Source organism: Lynx canadensis, chromosome X (genome assembly GCF_007474595.2).
Source record: "Lynx canadensis isolate LIC74 chromosome X, mLynCan4.pri.v2, whole genome shotgun sequence".
In the NCBI taxonomy this organism is placed as follows: Eukaryota; Metazoa; Chordata; class Mammalia; order Carnivora; family Felidae; genus Lynx; species Lynx canadensis.
In genome coordinates this window covers 35,659,309-35,677,625 of record NC_044321.2, presented here as the reverse complement: position 1 = coordinate 35,677,625, position 18,317 = coordinate 35,659,309, and the positions used below count along the sequence as shown (strand labels likewise).

Genomic DNA, 18,317 nt, shown 5'->3' with positions numbered 1-18,317 from the left:
GCTGTCAGCTCAGCGCCAGATGCAGGGCTCAATCTCACCAAACCAGGAGATCATGACCTGAGTCAAGACACTTAACTGACTAAACCGCCCAGGCAGCCGTTCTTCTGGTTATTCTTAATGTGTATATTTATACGTTAAATTTACACACGTATATTTAATAAATGCAGAAATTTAGGCACACAAAAAGATGAAACTACAATAGCACACCTATGTACTGAGTTCCACAGCTTGTACCCTGGAAACTAAAACATTACAAATCCTCAAACACCACTATTTTTTTTTAATGTTTATTTTTGAGAGAGGGGAGAATGTGAGCAGGGGAGGGGCAGAGAGAGGGAGACAGGATCCAAAACGAGCTCTGCGCTAACAGCAGACAGCCTGACACAGGGCTTGAACTCACAAACCGGGAGACAGTGACCTGGGCTGAAGTCAGATGCCCAACCAACTGAGCCATATCAGGCACCCCATACACCACTACTTTTTAAAATTGTCCAGCCCTGCATAAACAATAGGCATCCAAATATATACACCCAAAGTATCAATGAAAGGTTAGGAAGTGTTAAAAACATCAATATTCAGTTAAGTACTATCTACATTTAATCTATTTCAAATTAATGATATGAAGAGATAGGGAGGAAGGGGAGAAATAGAACAGTATGGATTAAGAGCAGAAAAAGAACCAAAAGGTGAGAAGCAATGGGGCACGGGTGACAAGTAAATTAACATTTATTAAGCACTTACCATGAGCCAGGTATCATTTAAAGGATTTTGATTAGCTTATTTAACATTCATAACAATCCCAAGAGGTAGTTTGAAATAGCTATTGGGGGAAAAAGGTAGCAAATCTAGATTTCAAATCCAGACACCTTGGAACCATTGCCTCTGCCCATTCCCTTGCCGTGCTCCATCACTTTTTTTTTTTTTTTGGCCTATTGCAGTGCTATTAAGAGACCAGTGGGAAGGAACAGAATGACTTCATCAACCCTATTAGGTGTGCTAGACAACTACTCTTGTTAATGGCCTGATAAAATTGTTTTGCCAGAAGCAGCGGGGTATACAAAAGCAAATTTGTAACCAGAAACACATGGATTTAAATTTCTACTCTAATACCTACTGTACGATATTGGACAAAGTTCCCAAACCTCTTTGGGACTCAGTTTCCCCACTTGAGGATACTAGGCTATGGTTGTGACGATTAAATGTAAGGTAATGATTATCTTTAAATGCCAGAAGGTCTCCAGTGAAGTATTAGCTCCCTTTTCTAACAACATTCCACTGGAGGGGAGACATGTTAAAGACAACTATTTGCAATTTAGTACTGAAGGTGGAACAGGAGTGTGGATTTTGAAGTGCAAAAGACTTGGTCCACATGAAGTCTGTTTTGTAATGGCATTTAGTACACCGGCAAATGTCAGCAAACACACTTGCAAGTCATGTTAATTTGGAAGGAATTTTTCCCTCAATGCATAATGTCTTGCACCAAATAGCAGCAGCATGAGGGTGGGGCACAAAGGTGTGAACTGGATAGGGGCACCTAGGTGGCTCAGTCGGTTAAGCTTCTGACTTCGGCTCAGGTCACGATCTCACGGTTTGTGGGTTTGGGCCCTGCATCAGGCTCTGTGCTGACAGCTCGGAGCCTGGAGCCGGCTTCAGATTCTGTGTGTCCCGCTCTCTCTGCCCTGTCCCCTCTCAAGCTCTCTCTCTCTCTCAAAAATAAGCAAACATTTAAAAAAAAAAAAAAAAAAAAAAGGTCTGAACTGGGACAGCGATCACCTCACATTCTTTTTGGCTCATTCTGGCTACACGCTCGGTCTTAGACATATTTCTGTTCTCTCTGATCCTTTGTGCATTTTATTTCCCCCATGTGCTCCCTAACTCTGTAAACCTCAACCCTTCCCTATCCGGAAGGGTTCCATTAGGTTACCTGTTTTTAAAAAATCAAATTTACTATAGCTTGTCAGGAATTCAAGATGTTTTCAACTGTGCTGTTTGTTTTATTAGAATTCTTATTGTTTCTGTTAGTGCTCTAAATTACAAAATTACATAAGCTTTTCAGTGATCCCTTTGCTCTTAATCCTATTTTCCCCATAAATCTGGTTACATCTTGGGGTGTGATTTTGCAGAGCATGAGGTTTGTCAGCAACTACTATGTAACAAATATGTTTAGAATAGGTACCGTTTAATCTCAAAGTATCATTTTTTCTTTCCCTCAAGTTGGCTAATACCTTCAGAGATTGTTGGGAAGCTCAAATGGAAAAATGTATGTTAACTGCCTTGCACATAGAAGGCACCCAATAAACAGTAGGTGTTCTAACAAGTGCTGGTTACTTTTCCCTAGAGATGCTAATTAGATGATTATGTACTTTTGACAACTCCTCATTTTTTAACCTTCCCAGGCTCCCTATAAATATGATCACTAGATCAGTTCAGAGAAAAAGTATTCTCCCAACTATAAATTACCAGGATTCGATCCTCCTTATGTATGTATCACAAGTGCTCAAGTTGCTTTTTAAAATAAATTAATAGCCTCAACAGTTTTACACTAATATAGCTGATTTTTTTTATTGTATTGCTGTAATGCAGAATCCTAACCATACTTCAAAATTTTGTCCTACTTTTCAAAAAGTTTCAAATCAAAGATTATCTTACCATTTATAATACAACGCATAGCACAGTATTCCTATCAGAATTTGTGCTGCCTCTAAAGAAAACGTGACAGTAGGGAGAATAAGGAAACCAGTAATAAGACATCAAAATTCTGTGGTGCCACACAATTTACTAATTATCTGTCAAGTAAAAGAATGAACAAAACCACCACCTTTTAGGTAGAAATAGAAGTACATGTTTCATTTAGTAAATATGGAATTAGAGTCCCAGTTCCAGTCACTGGACTCCAAGCACCATGGCTGGCTCAAGTTTGCCAGTTTTGGTTCTACCCTAACAAAACTTTTAAAAACTAAATTCCTTTCTATTTTAACACTGTTAAAACATATGCAATTATGAAATTAGGAATCATACTCCTTATGCTAATTGCTCTCCTACAAACTAAATACAAACAAAATTAATAATAATAGAATGTGACAGATGGCAGCACATTACTGACTGGGAAGGCATGCACTGTTCTTGAGTTTTGCACAGCTATCCTACCACCATCACATGCCACGTGGGAGACTCAGCCCTCCTACTTGAATTACTACATCACTGTGTAGACATGGTGTGCTAGGACATCATTTGTCCTTTGCACCAACTGGAATATACAGAAATATTGAAGATGAAATTCTGTCTGGGATTTGCTTCTATATATATTATTTTTTTGAGAGCGATCTAGAGCATGAGCAGGGAGGAGCAGAGAGAGGGAGACACAGAATCCGAAGGAGGCTCCAGGTTCTGTCAGCACAGAGCCCAACGTGTGGCTCGAATTCACAAACCACAAGATCATGACCTGAGCAGGAGTCAGACCATTGACTGAGCTACCCAGGGGCCCCAGGATTTGCTTCTAAATATAGAAGGTATATAAAAAAAGAACAGCCCTAAAAATAAAGCTAGTTAATGGGAGTTTATTCACATTTTTGTATGTTTGATCTTTCCTTAGAAAAAGTTTGGATGGAGGATGGGTTAAATAGGTGATGGGGATTAAGGAGTACACCTGTGATGAGCACCAGGTGTTATATGGAAGTGTTAATTCACTATACTGTACACCTGAAACTAGTATTACACCACATGTTAACTGGAATTTAAATAAAAACTTTTTTAAAAAGCTTGGAAAAGAGAGAAATAGGTTCTCCAAAGGCAGAGGATATCTACAAAATCTTCTCAGAACCTATGAGCTGCATCTGAAAGAGTAACCATAAGTAGCAAGTCAAATGTGAGTTCATGACCTGAGCCAAAGATGGATGCTCAAAAGCCTGAGCCACCCAGGCGTCACCCCCTTTTTACTTTTTGACTCCCTTCATCCCCCACGCCCACCCACCTCTGGCAGCCACCAATCTATTCTCTGTATCTGAGCTTGGTTTTTGTTTTTTGATTCCACATATAAGAGATCATATGGTGTTTGTCTTTGGCTGATTTCACTTATCATAATGCCCTCCAGGTCCATTCACACTGTCACAAATGGCAAGATTTCATTCTTTCCTATGGCTGAAATAACAACCCATTGTACATACACACACAATGGAATATATGTACACAATTTCTTTATCCACTGCACTGATGGATACTTAGATTCTTTCTGTATTTTGGCTACTGTAAACAGTGCTGCTGCAACAAACATGCAAGTGCATAAATCTATTCAAGTTAGCGTTTTCATTTTCTTCAGATTCCCAGTAGTGGAGTTATTGGATCAGATGGTAGTTCTATTTTTTAATTTTTTTGAGGAACCTCCATAATGTTTTCCATAGTGGCTGCATCAATTTACTTTTCCACCAACAGTGCACAAAGGTTCCCTTTTCTCCACATCTTTACCAACCCTTATTTCTTACCTTCATGATTTCTAAAGGCCATATTTTAATCTGAAGTATTGAATCTTTCAAGAGCGAAGATCTTTCCAGACATACTCTAAAGCCAAACATAGTTTTAACAGTAATGTTTAACTTCCTTATCACTAATAAATTCATTAAAAAATATCTCATTTTCAGCAATTCACTCAACTGATATTTTTTGTCAGCTAGTGATTGTGAGCCACTAGAGACTTCAAGCTGTCTACTAGCCAAACTTCAAATCTTACAGGCAGCAAGAATTAAATAGCCAAAATACCAGTAAGCATATGAAAAGGTTCTAACCATCATTAGACACACGCAAATGAATATTTAGGCTACAATCAGATATTCCTAAGTCTCCACTAAACTGGCTAAAATTAAAAGGACTGACAATACTAAGTGTTGTTAAGGAAGAGCCGTATGAACTACATCGGTGGGATTCTAAACTGGTGCAACCAACTACTTGGGAAATCTGTTTGGCAGTATCTATTAAAACTAAACAGATACATATCCTATAATCCAGCAATTCCACTTCTGGGTGTGTATCAAAAGACGCATACTAAAATGATCATGGCACATTCTTTATAATTAGTGGAAACACCACAGACAGTCCAAATGTCCACAAACAGTACAATGAATACATCAATCATGGTGTATTTCATACAGTAACTACCTAGTAACAAAAAGAAGAAATTCTTATGTGGAGCAAAAGAAGCCAGACACAAGAGTTTATATTGTGTTATTCCAATTATGTGAAGCACAAAAAACATGCATAATTAATTCACTGAAAGACAGCAGGAGTATTGGGGTTTCTTTTGGGGGAGCAGGAAGGTGCAAGAGAGCAGGAAGGTGCATTCCTTCTGGAATGCTGGAAATGATACACTGATCTGAATGGTAGTTATACAGATATGTACATTGCTATACACAAGATCTGTGGACTTGACTGTATCTAAGTTATATCTCAATTAAAAAAAATAAAAATTTATAGTAGGCAAGCCACTCAAAAGATAGTGTCAAACCTCCTTTGGTTGTCTAAGACACTGGTTCTCAAATGTGGTCCACTGAGACCCTTTCAGGAGACCCAAGAGGTCAAAACTGTTTTCACAATAAGATGACACTATATGCTATCATCACGGTCATTCTCTCTCCAGTATACAGTGCAGTGCTTCCAAAGGCTACAATGACGTATTCTATCACAAGAGATTGAAGGCAGAAGCCAGCTTTCTTCTACTAAGCCAAATGAAATATCTGCAAAAATGTAGAATACCATACCGCTCACTAGTAATTTTTGTTTTCTTGGAAAAGCTATTTTTCATAAAAGTATTCTTTACATTAAGATGCAAGGAGTTTTATTTCTAAATGTGTACACAAATTTAAATTTTTTTTTCCATTTTAATTTCCAACATAATAAACTTCAATGGATATAAGCCCATGTAAACAAAAGCTCTTTGACATCCTCCACAATCATAAAGGGGTCCTGAGACCATTAAGTTTGAGAATGGCTGGCCTAAATGATATACAATGAAAATAAGCTTCTTTTGCTACTTCTCTTGTAGTGACGAAAAATAAGGTAAATTTTCTCTGAAACCATCTGCGCCAGACAAATCACAGCTACTATATTTATCTGCATACTTTCATCCTCGATTCAGAAAAAACAACTTCCCTGAATATTATTTTCCCTAGCTAGCTACATCAGTTTTTAACAGCAGTTTGTCCTTAAAGCTTAAGCTAGACTTCAGATGAAAACTTAACCAAACTTTAAGCTGCTCTGCCAGCAAAGAAATTATATCCTGGCTACCAACTCTGTGGTCCCTAAATTCATACTACAAGCTGTTGGCCAAGCACAATTAGCCCATACGAATCTAAATAAAATAAAGCCCTCCAGAAAAATCCAGACACAAAGACACACAAAGGAAAAACAAGTTAGAGGAAACACTCAAATTATTTTATTACCCTTCCCTTTACTTGTCAATACAAATTCAACAACTCCTAAATCTATTAACCTTTTTTTTTTTTTTTTTTTTTTACCTTTCCTATGCTCCTGTACTTAAAAATTTTTCTTCTCTGGAATCCAGTTTCTTCCACATCTCTAAAGATAAAATTTATTAACTCAAAAAAAAAAAAAAAAAAAGGTAGCTAAAGTCATCTCTTGTCCAACACCATGGTTTTACAGATAATAGTAGTGAGGTCCCAAGAATTAAGTGTTAACACAAAGAAAGCACAGTAAGTGAAACTAAAACAGTACTCTTCCACTGACTACACCTTTTTCACTTCAAATACGAGTGCTGTTTTGAAACAAAAAACCTCCCAACTAGGAGCCAATGGAATTAATACGATTGTTTAAACAGTAAGATTATTAATCTACTTCTGTATATCAATCAAATTTAAAAGCTGTAAAATAACACCTATACAAACTATGGAAAGCCAACAGTTAACACTCTCTGGATGCCAGATTCTAGTCCCTCACATTTTAGGGGAGGGAGATGGTAAGAAAGGCATGTACTTTGACAATCCACTGTTTAAGTAATACAGCCACACTGGGAAAATAAAAATACAGTCATCCTATAACCCAGATTCCTCTCTGACCTTTTGATAGAACAGACAGAAGCTCTCAAGTGGAGAGATGAAACTGGAGACGGAGGAAGAGCTGAAGAAACGAGAGACAATAAAGGTGCTTTGCTTTCCAGCTCAGCCTTCTCTTCAGTGACAGAGCCAAAGTCAAATTAGCAGCAACTCCCTCTTACGAGGGAGTCCCAGGTGTCACACTTCCTTTACTCCATTCCCTAAACCATTCCCTTATCATCCTTCCTTTACTCCATTCTCTAAACCATTCTCTTATCATCCACAGTGTTAAAAATACTGTCTCAACTCCTCCTGGCTCCCTAACTCTCCTCCAACATGGCTGCCTGATGCCATCAGTATTATCTTTCAAAACCCCAAATCTAATCATCTCTCACTTAATTTCAGGGTCCACCTCATTACTCTAAAAACGTAAGTGCCGTAATGTGGCACTCAAGGTTGGCCCTCGTGATCTAGCCTCACCTCCCACAATCCCTTCTCTCCCAATTATCTCCAACACTCCTACATTCTACTACTAACTTTTCTCTAAAACACTATACTTTCACTTCCATGCCTAGGTTTCAAGTAGTTGTCCTCCAATTTTGTCCCCAGGACAGAGTTGGCAACCAGGGGGGTAGGGGAGCAGGTACTACTGGCATCTTGTAGGTAGAGGCAGGGAGGAATAGGATGCTACCTCACACAACAAAGAATTATCTGGCTCAAACTGTCAATCATGTTAAGGTTAAAAATCCTGATCTCAAGTTGCTCCCTCTGCCCAGAAGTCCCTGTTCTAATTCACACGGCCAAGAAAACTACACTTGATTGAGCAAACCTCACTCAATCTCAAACTACAATGATTTCCATATGTAACACAGCACTTATCACACGTAATTAATTGTCTGATCTACTTGACAATAGAACTTAGAAGGTAATAATCATCTTTGTATCCCTTGTGCCAGAATGGTATTAAATGAATGAATTCAATTCAAATGTTGCAAGATCGCAATCACCCAATCCAAAGCCTTCACTTTACAATTTCCTGTTGGAGGTTAAGTAACTTACTCACTAGTTGATAGAGTAATTACAACTGCAATGTAAGCCTTTTGACTGAGATTAGAGCTCTTTACTACCCACTATACTACTCTCTCAATCAGGCTGAGGGAGGTTCTGAACACCTAACAAAAGACAGAGCCCCAGGAACTTCTCAGAGCCACCTTCCAGGGCCTGTATCTGAAGAATCACAAAAAGTATTAGAGTAAGTTAAAGCCAAAAGAAAAACATTGGAAAAATGCTACCAGAATTCAGAGAAAGTAAAGACCACTTTCCGACTAAAAAAAAAAAAAAAATACTTCATGTATACGGCATGTGAGTTAGACACTGGAGGCTAGCCATAAAGGGAGAGGTCAGGCTCTAAGAAGTAAAGCAATGGAAATAGAAAAGGCTGGAGCACCCACATCACGTATGGATTGTTTGATTAGGTGGGAGAACAACAAATCAACTTGGAAAAGCAGACTGGAACTATGTCAAAATGACCTTTTTTGGATAGAACTGGCATGGTAAATTTTAAGCAGCATTTTTCTATTTTAAGCAAGCTCTACAGTCAACATAGGGCTTGAACTCACAACCCAGAGATCAAGAGTCTCATGTTTCCACCATCTGAGCCAGCCAGGCACCCCAATTCTGAGCGGTATTTGGAGAAAAAGTGGGAAGAGATAAGGAGGTACTTGAACGTGATTCTTCTGGCTCTGTAGATGAATAGAAGCCAGAGAACCTTTCCATGATTTCTCCTTTCACTGACATGATTCTTTTTCCCATGATGCACTGGGAATAACTAAGGTAATCCCTGAGTAGGAGCAATTTAAGACAGCTGACATTTATGTGGCTCAGATAAGGACATCCACAGTCAGACAAGGAATGCACCTGCAGGAAGTACCATTAGGTTCCTCCTCCAACCCTCAGCCTGGAATCACAATCCCTTTCACCCCAGCTCAACAAGCTCCAAGTCAAACTCCCTCAAGAACATTGGATAATTAATACAGATCTACAAAGGACACAGTAAATAGATATACACATACTGATTAAGTAGGAGTAAATGAGTTTTTCTGCAGTCATTTTCACAAGAGCCTACATAGTACCCTTCCTTTTCATACAGAATGCATTCCTGAAAATATGACAGAAATCAAATATTACAAAGCTAAACTACAGATTCACATGTTCCCTAGAAGTTTTTCCAACTGAGTGCAGGAAAGTATTATAAAATCCTTAATTATACCTCACCTTTCACATACAGGCTTTACTACACATTTGCCAAGATTTCCTGTGTCACCACTGAATAAAGTCAACCAACATAACCAATGAGCACAATCTAATAACCCCGTAATGTTAAAGATTTATATCCCTAATCAGTTCCCCATCAAGGATATTAAGTGTGGGACCTGGAGCTGATGCAAAGGACAGGAAACCCCTAAAAAGGATACTGAAGGATTAAATAATAGAAGTGTGAAAGAATAAGGAGTGTATAGAGCATTAGGAGAGTCAAGTAAATGAAGGCTGGAGGGGGGAGATAAAGAAAAACATGGTAGGAAATTAAGTTGGAACGTTATATTAAAATCAATTTCATGATGAAAGTTTGGAGCAGTGTTTACAAAAGCAGTATCTAAAAAAGGAGCCGGGGAGGGAGGAGGGACATGAAACTGTCTCCTAGCCGGGATGAACAAATGGCACACACTCAAGTCCTGAGGCAGGAGTAAGTAGAGGCAGAGGGCAGAAGACACGAGGATACGTGACTTAGTAAATTATGTGACCAATGAGAACGTTTGATTTAACACACATCTAAGCAACACTGTTGCTTCTAAATGATGGAATTATCAGAGGTGGGGTTTGTGTTTTGCTTTTTATTCCCTCATGCTCCCCGAACTTTTTAACAGAATAATTTCATAATCAGGTGAAAAATTATAAAGTAACATCTTTAGAAAGTTTTCCATCAAATAACAAACTGGTTTAAAGTATTTAAAAGGAAGCTTTGGTGATATGAAAAATTCACTTATACAAAACAATATCCCCTAAGACATCAAATTAATGAAGTATTTTGTAATGCCTCCTCTTCCAGTTTAGCTTTCCTTTAGCGAACAAACATCACTGCCCTGCTTTCAAAGTGGTATAGACCCTTGGGGCACCTGGGTGGCTCAGTCGGTTAAGCGTCCGACTTCGGCTCAGGTCATGATCTCACAGTTCGTGAGTTCGAGCCCCGCGTCGGGCTCTGTGCCGACAACTCAGAGCCTGGAGCCTGCTTCACATTCTGTGTCTCCCTCTCTCTCTGCCCCTTCCCTGCTCATGCTGTCTCTCTCGGTCTCAAAAATAAATAAACATTAAAAAAAAGAAAGAAAAAGTGGTATAGACCCTAGCTCTTAATGGTTTGTAGAAATTGATTTTTAAACTCATTCAAACTGGTATATATGACAGAACAATTGTCTTGCTCACCTTGTATTCCTGTCATCTGGTACAACACCTACCACATAACAAACATTTAACATATTAATTGCAGGATTTAAGACATTTATAACATATCAATTGCACAATTTAAAACAAAGCACAAAATAAAAAAGATTGAAGAAAAATTAGACACAATGGTAAGCCTGAAGAAAGCTAAGATATGCTAGAAGTATCTCTAAACCAGTAATTTTCCAAGGGTGTTTCCATACTTGGGAACTTGTTAGAAATGTATACTCTTGAACCCCATTCCATACTTACTAAATCAAACTCTGGGGGCTGGACTTTAGAATCTTGCTCTAAACCAGGGCCGGGAAACTACGTTCACAGACCAAATCCAGTGCTGAGAATGGATTTTACACAGAAACATGTACCATCAATTTGATGACAGGGAACACTAACTTTTTAATCCCCAATTAGGCAAAATACTGTACTTATTAGCCCCTCCCCATTCTATTCTTATTAGGCCTGAATTACAAATGATTGCACCAATTATCAGATTTTGAATTTCATCAACAGAGAATTGACCTAATATCCTCAATTTTGTCTCTTAGCATGCAAAACCTAAATATTTCTGATATGGCTTTTTACAGAAAAGTTTGCTGATCTCACACTTAAATTTGGGAGGTGTTATCAAGGAGACCAACCAAATCTTTCTACACTACCTAATAGAGATGAAACACTCTATTAGGATACAAAGGGGTCTAATACCATGTAATAATTCTCATGCTTTCTGGTGTCCAAGTTAATTGAGTAGACATACTTAGAAATTCTTAGAAGTAACCAGCTGAGAGAAAAGACCAGATGAGAGATGTAACCAACAACCTAAACTCTGAATAAACACCAAAGTCAGTACGGAGGAAATGGGTACGAATAGGGTAGGAAAGGGAGTCTTCTCCCACTTTTTTTTCTTCCTAAATTTTCTTCTCTTCCCACTTCATAGGCTCTATAACCAAGGATGGGATCCAAGACTACCAGCTCAAAATCATCCCAAGGAAAACAATTCCTCTGATAATGGTTGTGCAATCAATTTGGGTCTAAAGTGTTCAAAACTTTTATAATTGATCACTTACAGAAGGATAAACGGAAAGGAACCATAACATGATGACCCATCAATTTTGTATGTAGTTTCAGATAATGGGAGTCAAATATTCCTCCAGATTTTGCCATTTAGGCAATTATCATAAACAAGATTATTCTACATGCTCCGTAATACAAAAAGGTAAAGGACAGAATTACTGACCTTATTTATTATCCATTACCAGAGAGAATTTAAGTGTGGATTTTAGGACAGTGACTACAAAGGTAATGGAAACCCAAGAATAATTACTGTCTTGTTAGATACGGAAATAGCTTCATGCAGGAGGCAGTCTACACACACTATCTTAGTCAAGTTACTTCAGCAGCTTTTTGAGCCATGTTCTTCATTTGAAAAACAAGGAGTCTGAGTAGATCTAAGACTCCTTCCAGGACTGCTCATCATGAAACAATTATCAGGTCAAAGTAAGGGACTCCACGCAATAAAGAGAATTTAAAAAAAAGGAAGAAAGGAAGGAAGGAAGGAAGGAAGGAAGGAAGGAAGGAAGGAAGGAAGGAAGAAAGGAAGAAAGAAAGAGAAATCATACCAGAATATAATATGGTTAACTGACTGTTCATACAACAAATAATTATTCATCTATGTGCCAGGCACTTTCTAGGTGCTAGAGATATATCAGTGACTTAGGGTCTGGAGTCTGATATCAAATGAAAGCCACTAACCTAAAAGAATTTGGAGGACAAAAATCAAGCAAAGCATCTGAATAAAATAAGTAAAGCAAAAAGAAAAGCACACCAACGGTGTAGAGGTAACTGACAGAGCATCAATACAGAAAAGGAATGGCAAGAGGAATGGCTGACACCAGAGTATGTAATTCCTGGCCAAAAAGTAAAAGCGTTGGTCAAGTACAGCTACTCCTAAACCCAATATGCAACAATTCTAATCCATTTCTACTGTACTTGACATTCGTGCTCACTGGAGAAGACCAGAGTTCAGAATGAAATTCTATTTAACTAAAAGAAACTGAAATGTAAAATAAAATTCCGTTGGCTTATACCATAACTAGGTATATTTCTTGTAACAAAATTCAGTCTCCATCTAGGAGGCACAATAAATGACAAAATTAGAGCTTGCAAGAACTTCACAGATCAGCTAGTCCCATGCCCCTCACTTCATACAACATAAGCTACTAGAAAATCGCAATCTCTAGAAAGTGCCTAGCACATAGTAGATGCCCAATAAATATTTGTCGAATGGATAATAAGCAAACTAACGCCTTAGAACAGATATTAATGTTAGTACTAGATCTGGGACCGTAACTCCAAGAAGATGTTCAGTAAGACATTACGAATTGTCTTCTGTGTGTATGTACGTATATACATAAAACTCTGGAACCCTGGTCTCTCCAAACTATTAACCTAGTGTCTGAACTTTTTGCTACTTTGTGCCTGGAATTTTTGGCAATGTGACTGGCAAAATCAAGCTTGAGCAAGAACATTACTGCTTAGTGATAGGTCACAGAACTCAGTCTCAAATCTCCCTTTTCCCTGAAATGAAGTGCAAAGAAGCCCTTAGCTGCATATTAGAATTCTCTTCTGAGTTTTTTTAATGCCTAGTTTCCACCCCAAACTTACTCAACTACAATTTCCAAAGTGTAAGATCTAGGAAAATACATTTTGAAAAAGCTCTACGTGTAATTCTGATACGCAGCTGAGGTAGAAAATCATTGTTAGTGACTAGAAATAGAATCAAAAACCCATCTGCTGCCAAATACACATACAGAGTGTGTGTGTGAGAGTGTGTGTGTGTGTGTGTGTGTGTGTGTGTGTGTGTGTGTGTGTACTGGAGCCCACAAGACTAAAACAGGCACATTTGAGGAATAAATTTAGGGAAGATGTCTAACAGTATACTTTTTCACACCTTATTCCTTAGAAGTACATTAACAGTGGTCATTATATTCTACAGTAACAACTGAATGAATTCAAACTCCAATATGAATATCAGAAGTTCCACAAAGTCTTTTTTCCTTGTGACACTTTGTAGCATAGAAAATAGGACTACATGATCATTAACAGAAAGGTCTTTCACAGATCTTGTGTCACACACAATAAGAAAGCTCATAGATTCCACATTAGCGGGCTCTTCTCGCAGCCTCAATATAGAATTTAACACAATGGACCAAGAGAATTACAAGAAATAAACACCACATAAAGGTGTTTATTGGTACTTCATTTATTCCATAACATTATTGACCAATACTACAAAAATGCAAGATGAAACCCTTACTTTTGAAAACTTTTTGTAAAAATTATACTGATTTTAAACTAAGCTAAATAAAACTGAGAATTTTCTAATTGAGATAATAGAAGTTCACATGATACTAAGTGTTCATTTATGAGATGATTTAAATAAATTATTGGGAGACAAATGCCTGGATTTTGCACCTTTTAGGAATGTTACAGTGCGTAACATTATTTTAGTCATAAACACACCCACCAACTAAACTATCAACCAGAATATGTTGGGAGACACACGGAAGAGGAAGAACCTACTTGCTGCAGAGCTTTTAGCACCTCCCTGGCTAACCAAGTTATTTCCCAAATTGCAGCTAATTGCCATATTTTTATTAAAATTTTAATCTAAAGCTACCTGGTTCAGGAAACAAACCAAAGATTGATTTTTTTTGTTGTTTTAACAGTGATCAGGGTCATTTCACTAATGTGGCACAGTAGTTGAAGCGTCACTGGTTTACAGAGCTCAGTCCCTCATCTATATGATACAAACAACACTACCTACATAAGGTAATAAATGGCAAATGTTTAACATAGTCCTGGCCGGTTATTAATGCTCAAAAAATTACAATTATGCTGATAACTGAAAACATTTGACAAAATAATTCATTTTATTTATCTGCTTGAAAGTTCAGTGAGAACATATTAACAGCATTAACGGTGATGTTCAACCCTGACCTCATGAAAATCAGCCACAGTGGTTTTAAAGTAAGCCTTTGCCCAGGACCCGTATCAGACCTAATCGGTCTTAGGGAGTGAAACCCAGGCATCAGTATTTTTTTTCCCTAAGTGATTCCAACGTGCAGTCAGGGCGGAGGGCAACGTATCAACCCTTTTCAAACACTAATGTTAGACCCTATAAGACAAGAACTTAGTAACAAATAGGACAGCACAGCTACAATAACAAAAGAAAAAGCGAAAATCCTTTTTTCCAATTTTTAGAAAAAAAACTCCAAGATTCAGAAAACATACTAGCAAGAAGCAAAATATAACGCAGACTATCTATCATGAAACTATCACATTATTTCAGAATTCAGAAAAGAAAACAAAAACCAACCCAACTAGATCAAGAACCACAGAATAAGATCCCTCCCCTAACTGCCCAGAAGACTTACAAGAGGACTGATCCTTTAACACCTCCCTCCATATATTTCAAACGATTTTCTTTAACCTAATTTAAACAAGGATTAGTTTCAATATTAAAATTCTAAAACTAAAATATAAAAACTTCACTAAAGGTGAACTTATCAAATAAATAAGCTGAACGTATGTGTCTAACTAATCAAGAACTTGACTAGCAAATTCACGACGAACATTTTCAAAAACTGTAAGGAACGTTATTAATACCACGTCAAAAAAAAAATTATCTTTGAAGAGACAGCCACGAAATCCCTCATCTTCTTGAGGCCAGAAAATTTATTTCAAGATCCTGGAAGAAAAAAAGATCCAAAGTAAATCCTACTTCAGCATTCCATTGATTTAACAAGAGAACCATGGAACACCAAAAAGAGATTACAATAATTTGGTGAAAAGTAAAATCTGCCAGTAAAGTAACTTTCTGAAGAATTTCGATTCTCACATGTACTGTTCTTGCTGTTATTAAATACCTCCAGAAATTTTCCCTCTCAGAAACTACCAAGGTCAGCAAACAAAAGGAAGAAATGGCGTGAGCACATTAAGATAACACGTTAAAAAATACAAGTTAAATGTCCTTGCAAAAAAACATATATAGGAAAAACGGTAGGGGGAAAAATTCGTATACTCCAAATACCTTATTTTCAAAATAGAGAAAACAAAACGTAATAAACATTTTGAGTTCACCTTTGGTGCACCAATTCCAAATACTTCTGATTTTCACTCTATGCAGACACTCTAAACAATAACGCTTAATCTTTAAGAACTTGGAAGGCATTTGCTGAAACCAAAATGGCAGCCCACTGAATCAGTAGACCAGAGAGATCTAAAGCAGAGTTTGCGGTCTCTATTTTTAAATTCAAGTGTAGGGATTAAGAAAGCCAAACTAGTCGTGGTTAACGAGTCCTTACCATATAAATCGCTAAGAGTAGATCATGAGCAGCAAGAGGGGGTTAAGTACCTGCTGAAAAGTTTCCTAATCAATAAGTACACCCCAGATTCTTCGTCAGAAATGAAGGTATACAATCGTTATGTGGACTTTGGAGGCTCAGGGGATTCACGGTGAAAGACTGTTACAAATATTTCCCTCCGCCCAAAATAAGGCACGAATATTTACAGCTACAACCCGCTCAGTTAAATTCAAAGACAGTTCGAATAAATTACTCACACCTGTAAACTGCCCGCTGGAAAATCCAATAAACGTTGTAACTAGGGAACTTTCAAAAAATACTCTCAGTTTAAGAAGGTTCTATTGGAAATCCTAAAAAAAATTCCCGTGTAAGTTCCAGTCGCCACAGAAGTCCCTACAAAGATTACAAAACAGTGTATACACCTGCTCCGTACCTCTTAGTATTTCACAATGAATGAAAAATAAACAATGTATCAAACCCAAAGCCTCACACCACGAGAATCTGAAGGTTTCATTATTAACAAGCTCGCACATGCTAGTATTTTTGCAGAAACGGTTAAAAATAGAAAAGTGATGGGTCCAAGCTGGCTTGGAAGCGATTTTTGCATCCAAAACATGTTTCGCGACTTCGGCCCTCAGCGAATGAAGCGGGGGAAGGAGGTGTAGCAGGCCGATAACCCGGCTCAGGCTCCCAGGCCACAGGGCCTAGGAGAAGCTGCCGGTTATCGCGGGAGGGTGGGGGGGCGGCGGACAAGTCGTAGGGCCTGATAGCCAGGCGTATCCGAGGCCTAGCTCTGCTGCTCCAAATCACTCCACCTCAGTAATGGCGTTTGGTGTCAAGTGGAACGAGACTGGGGAGGAGAGCGGCCGCGAGCCGACCAAGCTGCAAGCCCGGGGACCGAGGGGGCGACTAGCCCCCCGCCGCCGACCGAGCCCCCGGGGCGCCGATGCGGGGGACGCACGCCGGGCCCGGAGACTCCATCCTCCCACTCGGCCCCAGACAGGACTGGAAGGGGGAGGAGGGGGAGGGACGAAGCCGTCAGCCATTTTCCCTCACAGTCCAAAACACACAGACACGCTCCTGGGACACCGGCTCGGCACGGAGCCGGGCCCTGCGCCCCCACCCGCGCAACGCGCCGTCACCCAGCCCCGGGCGGAGGAGGGGGAGCGGGTAAGCCCCCCGGACCCGACGGCGGCCAGCCGCGGGTGGGGGGGGGGGTGGTACCGTGGGCTCGCACACCCCCCTAGCCCTCCTCCCCTCACTCGGATCCAGCTGTTGGCCCCAGAAAAGCGCGTTGTCCCAGCGCGGCAGGCTACTAACCGCACGACACAGGCGTCTTGTCTTCAGAACCAGGGCAGGCGGAGGCAGCAGGCAACTGCGAGATTCACTCAGTCCTAGGACAAGGCCGACCCCGGGTGCATCCCAGGCCCGACGGTGACGGGCGACAAAGTGTCCGTTAACACCAGGGAGCTGCACAGGGGGCGCCGGAATTCGCTGCTCGCCGCGCCCGCCCTGCAGCAGCGGTAGCGGTGGCCTCGGCCGCCGCCTCCTCCTCCTCCACCAGCGGCGTTGGCGGCCCTCTTCCCCCTTCTTCCCTCGGGCCGGGGCTCTCGCTCGGCTCAGACGGGGCTCCGGGCGGTGCGTTTCTCCTGCGTCACCTCCTGCTGCTCCTCCTCCTGCAGTGGCGGCTTCACCTTTCCCTGGTCGCCGCCTGTGTCCTCGCTCCGGGCCTGGTCGCTTTGCTGCGGCTTGCTCTTCGCTCCCGGCGCCGACCGGAGCACCGGGGGCTAAGGCGGCCGCCTCCCGGGAGAGAGGCGGCAGCAGCGGGCTCCCGCGAGGCCTGTGAGCTGAGCAACGCGGGGAGGGGCTCCGCACGGCAGAGGCCCGGACGGGCCGGGTGCTGTAAGGTTGCGGCTCCGGCGGCGGCGGAGACTAGCTTCCGCAGCCGCGGACGCCCGTCCTCGCCAATATGGCGGATCCGGCAAACCAAAAAAAAAAAAAAGAAAAAAAAAGAAAAAAAAAGAAAAAAGAAAAAAAACCGCTCGGCCAGTGGCGGCGGTTGTGGCGGCGGCGGCAGCAGCACTGGTGGCGGTGGAGGCAGCAGCGCGGCGGCGCAGACTCCCACCAGCCCCAGCACCGCCCAAAACCGTGAGGTTCCCCGCCCCCCCCGTCAAGTCCCGCCCCTCACAGGACCCACCCCTTGGCCCTCCTCCTCCATCTCCTACCTACCCCCCCCCCCCCCTCGCTCAGCTGCTCCTTCTGCTCCCTTCTCCTCCACTCCGGGCCGTAGAGCCAGGGAGAGTTGCGCGTGCCACGGGGGAAGCCGGGCCAGGCGAGAGACGCTTGGAACCGGGAGAGCTAAAGTGGGGGAGGGGAACACAATGCGGTAAAGACGGTTCACGCACAACCGTTGCTTCCGGCC

General features: G+C 40.7%; 1 protein-coding gene across 1 annotated transcript; it reads right to left on the bottom strand.

Moving 5' to 3' along the window:
* Positions 1-15,185: 15,185 nt before the first annotated feature.
* LOC116737887 (translation initiation factor IF-2-like) lies at positions 15,186-18,113 on the bottom strand. The gene is made up of 3 exons (XM_032592051.1): positions 18,084-18,113; positions 17,216-17,827; positions 15,186-15,279 (listed from the first exon to the last, which is right to left on the bottom strand). Exons 1-3 carry the CDS (start codon positions 18,111-18,113, stop codon positions 15,244-15,246), a joined length of 678 nt encoding a protein of 225 aa, XP_032447942.1. The 3' UTR covers positions 15,186-15,243.
* Positions 18,114-18,317: the final 204 nt, after the last annotated feature.